Genomic DNA, 6,000 nt, shown 5'->3' with positions numbered 1-6,000 from the left:
GAAGGAGAAACCCGGAAAGAGAAGGCGAAATTAAGCGAAATTTTTTTATCCAGCTTTAATGACTCTTGCGATGACTGGGATGACATCAACGTCAAACGTCGAACATCAACACCACAAGCCCAAGCAAATACAACATCACCAGCTGGAGTCATGTCTGTGAATACTGAAGCTGCCAATGCCACAATGTCATCTCCGCCCAATACAGAATGGCATTGACTCTCGGGCTAGAGCCCTAGGCATTGTCTAGCCATATCGCATCACGGCACCAATTGCGGCTCCTGCATCGTAGCTCCAGACGCCTCGCATTGGTGTCTTCGAATTGCAGGCCCAGTGGGGGCTAGGCCTTGAGAATCTTAGATGCAAATCGCCTCCACTTTCGTTTTCTTCCTCAAGACTGAGTTGACCTTCCTCCACCCACGGCCAATCTCTGCCCATCCATCTCCCAACCCCCCACACCCAAAAAGATGCGAAAGATTCTTCGGCCACATGCGCATACATGCATACATGCATACAGACACACGCAGTCAGTCAAGCTTGCATCATCCAAGTGCGTCAAAGTACATACACACACACACGTACATCTTCGTACATGGGCAGGGGGGGCCAGGCGCCCCAGGTGTTGTTGGTTCTGAGCATCATCTAGGCCTTGCCGACCGGGTACACCCACAGCTGGGTCCGCGCCGTGACTTTGACATGGCATGGCCTTGTGCAAACTGCCGATTCTGCGATGCCTCGTGGTCCGATCAGGGCTACTTGATGTCGCCTTACTGCTCACTGCCTCCCCCTTCTCCCAGACAAGACAACAAAATGCCCCCCTGGCGAGAGAACGGGCCAGAAGGCAGACAGAACCTCGCACCTACCGCAGAGTAGACTGGACACAACGAACAACTAACACCGTCCCGCGGCATCGCACATAACAACAACGGCCGCACGTACGAGCATATATCGGTGGCGACTAACGTACATGTCGGCTCCTCGTCTCCTTGTTATGTCTCTGGGGCCATGCAAATGTGCATCTAACAGCCGTGCGCATGCGTCTGGCAAGTCCCGAAGAAGAAGAAGCAAACACCCAACAGCCATACATCGGTTGACGTCTGGACTTGTACTCTGCCTGAAGGGGCTTTGTTCCTGGGTAAGGACGAACGCTGCTCTGAGCAAACAACTTGAATGTATATTCACAGCCTCTACGCAGTCCCGAGGCTTTCGTTCCACAAGATATATAAACGACAAACACACCTGCTGTGCTTCTCGATATCTCCTTCCAAGCTTCATTCAGCATTCAATACCAAGAGCATCATCCGACAATCTCCTACAGACAGCTTCTTTCACTCATCTTGAGCATTTCCATCTGTTCCATCTTCAGCACTTGAGCTTTTTAGACACAAGCAGCTTCTCAATCCTTTCTACACTAAGTAGACTAAACGATCAAGCATTGTACGCAAGAGCCATTCCCAAGCTGACCACAACTCTGGGCAATGGATCACTGACAAGCCATCTTTCTTCTAGTGAGCCAAGTCCAATTCGGAATAAGTCATCCAGTAGATCTCTCTGCTCTTCATTCTATACACTATACTTTAACGCCACTTTCTTTCCCAAACAATCAACATGTGTGTCTGGATCATTCGACAGCACTACACCCACTGTGGCTGCACCGTCACAGAGTCCACGCGCAAGCCCAGCTGTGGCTGCTCTAAAATCGAAGACCAAGGCACTCAGACGTGGGAAGGATACTGCAGACGCGCCGAGTGCCCTAATCCAGGCCGTTGAATAAATCGATGGGCTAGGACTCATATCGCTCTCAATATTGGTTCATACGACTCAAAGCGATCTCATCTCATTCATCTCATTTCTTCCTTCTCTCTATCTCTCTTTTCGTTTTTCTCGTCTCGTCTCATCTTTTTTTCTTCTCCTTTTTCCTAGTTTCCTCTTTTTCTCTTCTTCTTCTCCCTTTCTTCTCTTCATATCTCTCTTTATTATGCACTCAATTATAGACAAAAGTTGGAGGGCCTAGCAATTGGCCTAGACTCCTCCGACCCCCGATGCTGGATTCATCTTTCGCAAGAGGAGTATCCACGCCTTCTTCTCTTGATTTTAGCCTGTTTCCTTTTTTCCTTTTTTCTTTCCATCTTTTTTCTACAATTCATCCATTTGTCTTTTCACTTTTCATCTTTTTTTTTTGACGATCGCCTCGTCTTTTCTTTATTTCCTTTTCTATTTCCTTTCTATTTCCTTTTTTCTTTCCTCTCTTTCCATCCTGTCTTACTTATGAGAAGGATACAATTCACTTGTACACCTGATGGTTGATAGCGCATGTACATAGTCAATGGTTATGAGGCAATGAATGGATATGGCGGAATTTGCGGGGAGGCTGTTCTTTTTCCTATGGCCCCAGCCCTTCTGCCTATACCTAGGTCACATAGCTAGAGCATCATACCAAATCTAACAGCGGTGTCTTATTTTACTTTTTTTGTCCTTCTACCAACCTAACTGATTGTTTTCTTATGATTCATTGATGAGATGTTGTCTGCCTCGCGAGCCAAGTGGTCAAATTTTGAATGCCATTGGTCGGCCAACACAGCCTGGCCGCATATGCGGCCGCAGCCCCTTTCCGAGCTAATCTTCCACAGCCACCAATTGACGAACCAGAAATACATATAATTAGCTTAATTCGCCCTATGCTCGTCATTTTGATACATTCGTCGCGGGGGTCTCATAACCTGGTCGCCGTGTGAGCGAGCGAGCTTGTTGGGACATTTCGGTTTGTCACAAGGGCTGCGGCTGCGCGTTCGTTACAAGAGTATCACAGAATACGGCCTCTTCCCCACAGAGCCGCTTCCCCAGCTGCCGAGCGGTACGAGGGCCAAAAGTCAGGTTACGCAGTGTCAGCAGCAGGCCGTGTTGGCTAGCCGTGAGAGCAGTCATCATGTGGCTGTTCAATATGTCCAGACAAACCAAGGCTGCTTTTTCTTCTTTGCGTTGCCGGGGTGCCGCTTCAGTGAGTATTTATTTACTCACTTCAAAATACTTTCCGTATTCTGTTTGGTGATACAGTGTTTCTGGAGTATCCCAACAATACGAATTAGTTGCTCAATTGAGGCAAGATCTTGGTGATTACGCATGCTTTGAACATGATATACTTTGACAGATTGCAGCATGATTTCAACAGTACTATGAGACGAGCAACACAATCAAATAGTGCAATACTCTGCAAAATCTGGAGAGACCTCAGCAACCCAAGGCGACCGTGCTGACGTACAATCGGAAGGATTCATCTTCCATCACACGAACCACGAGAAACTTTGCAGCACGGTCCTTTACGCTGGCAGACTAGGATCCGGCTCGGCACCGATACGAAATAGCATAAACAGCTTCCCGCCCGTTTTTCGCGGCAATACAAGCTTAAAAACGGCGGGTCAGGGCGGCAGAGCGGGAAAGACGTTGCATAGACACGGCCGGCTAGCTGCCGGGGGGGAAATAGCTGACCTGAAGCACGGACCAAAAGCGGCAGGATACGAACCGGGATGAGAGAGAAACATGTTTGTAGAAAAGGGAGGAAAAGAGAAGAGGAGGAAATTGTGTATGCAAGGGAGTATTGGGGGGATTTAAATTTTGTTTGCGCCAAGGTTCAATTTTTTGTTCAAAGGACAGCATGTAATCAAGCGTGGATTACAGAGGTGCGCTCATTGCTTGGAGGATAGATGCATTGTGTACCGTCATAAGGGAGAAAACTGGACGTGATTGAATATTATTAAAGCAAAATCGAGTCAATCATTTTTACTAACATGTAATATTTGTCAACATTTGATTCAAGATAGCGGGGATCATTGGGCGCTTCTTTTACTTGCTCCCTTTTCGTGCAATAATCATTCTGCGCGACCAACAACAGTTCTTGTATAGATGCACACGGCCTCTCATCTGACTGGTAAGATCACATGATCTACTAGAGATGCGTGAATGCATGTATAGTCTAGACAGGGCTGCTAAGCGGCAGATTTAGCAAGAGGGACGATTGAGATGATGGGAGCTAGGATTATTGCGCTGTGGATTTAATAAGTAGCACATGGGTGGAATATACCGCATCGGGGAAAAGAGCGTCTAAGGAGGTTTGAGGGCCAGTCTGTGATCCTTGACGAAGCAAGGGAGGACAGCACATTGGAAAGGGGAGAATGAATCATGGTCTACACTAGCAAGGTTGGAAGGGTGAGCGTTTCGGTGAAGGAAAAATTGTGGCTAGAATACTGATCAGGTTTGACGCTCGTGCTTTAATTTGAAGCACATCAAACGGTCAATACGACGGTGGACGAAGCCGGAGCTTTCTTCGAATCGACGATCCAGACGTTTGTACGAGGAGAAACTGTCTATGACAGACCAAGAGATCGTCTGTAGTAAAGAAGACAGTGTGCTACTGGATGCCATTACTGCACGACAAGACAGACCAGTTCTGCGTCCATTCGTTATATCTGCTACGATCGCCACTACCTTTCTACTCAGCCATACCTTGAGATATCTCCGCCAAGGTAGCTACAACCCCTTCTACTGACTCCGGAGTTCCATAGTCTGGTATATTCTCATTCTAGCAGAATTCTAGTAGGTAGTTAGTAGATTAGCTTAATTTAGATGCAGAAGAAAAGATTCGGCGTCCGAATCTGATGAATCCAGCTCCATATCGTCTGGCGTCTGGTGCTCATGCTCATCTTCTAACGAAGAAGGCGGCGTATATTGCGCTTTTGATCACGTTTGCAGGAGGGCTTGAACAATCCCATAATGCAATGGCCCCACGTCTATCCGGTTCATTGATGCCCTGATGAAAATGGACGGCATAGACGGTTTGGAAGAATTAGACGTCATTGAGGTATCTTCTACTATCTGCTACTGTGTTTGCTATTTAAGGCGTAGGTATTCGAAATCTTTTCTGTCTTCGCTTGCCAATAGTGCCCAATTTACTCGTTGTCAGAGAATGATCCAGTCTCAAGAAATTGCTTAATAGCACTAACAAGGCTAAGGACGATTATGAGAGTAGCGTTAACCTCGACGACCTCTCTATTAATACTTCCACTCGACATGTCTATCTCAATTTAGAAGCAGTCCTTGACAACATCGATCTTAGACTTCATCGATTGCATCTCATTCTTGATCATCGACATCATACCTGGGTGCAATCGCTTCATCGGAACGTCGGGATGGTCGACGCTGTCCGAAACATGCTCAGTGTCCTTCGAAACCCGACTGACTTTTTTCGAGACCTGCTTATCAAGGTTCTATTAGAGTGATTAGTGGCTGGATGCCGACGACGAAATAAAAAAAAAAATGCCGAGAAATAAACGCAGTGCCCAGATCATAATTGCGAAGCCTCGAGCGGACACCAGCTGTGGAGTTGGTGCCAGAGCCAATGTATAGCTTGGGGGGGTAGCCAGGCTTTTCATAAAGGATAGCATAGACGGCCCAAAGTTTTTCACCCGGCAGGGGCCGGCGCAGCGAGCGAAAAAAGCCGATTGACGGCAGAGAGGAAGACGTGAGGACCTCGGCAAAGGAGTGAGGGAAGCTGAAAGCTGTACTGGAACAGATCTGCTGAAAGGAATCCTAGTCCCCCAGCTTGGTCTTATAAACAGGGCAGATGTACCAATCAGGAGCATCCACATTGATCGTACACCACGTATACCCATCCATAACTTCTTGGAGAGAGACGGCCGTTGGAGACGAGGGACGGTAACAAAAAGAAATAAATACAATAAGAAAAAGAAAATAAAGGCGGCAACATAAAACAATCCCAGAATTAGAAACCACATAAAAACGACCCCAGAAATGGCAACCATGCGAAAGCGATCCCAGAAATAGCAAATACATAGGAACAATGCCCAGAAGCAACGACGCTATTCATCAACGACGGCATCGGCATTAACATCAGCATCAGCGTCAGCATCAGGATCCCTCGGCGTCAAGCGCAGCATTAGCCTCAGCAACTCTTTTCTTGTGCCGCTCACCACCCTCGTGCGTCTTCAT

At 47.3% G+C, this 6,000-nt stretch overlaps 1 protein-coding gene across 1 annotated transcript; it reads left to right on the top strand.

Moving 5' to 3' along the window:
• Positions 1-267: 267 nt before the first annotated feature.
• V8C40DRAFT_230254 (uncharacterized protein) lies at positions 268-2,449 on the top strand (the record flags this gene model as incomplete). The annotated part of the gene is made up of 3 exons (XM_083212667.1): positions 268-1,132; positions 1,193-1,434; positions 1,507-2,449. Coding segments are annotated over exons 1-3 (671 nt in total), but the record flags the coding sequence as incomplete, so codon positions are not given.
• Positions 2,450-6,000: the final 3,551 nt, after the last annotated feature.

This window comes from Trichoderma camerunense (assembly GCF_050948025.1).
Source record: "Trichoderma camerunense strain CBS 138272 chromosome Unknown V8C40scaffold_1, whole genome shotgun sequence".
Lineage (NCBI taxonomy): Eukaryota > Fungi > Ascomycota > Sordariomycetes > Hypocreales > Hypocreaceae > Trichoderma > Trichoderma camerunense.
Note: the sequence above shows the minus strand (reverse complement) of the source record. Positions and strands in the feature narration are given on the sequence as shown.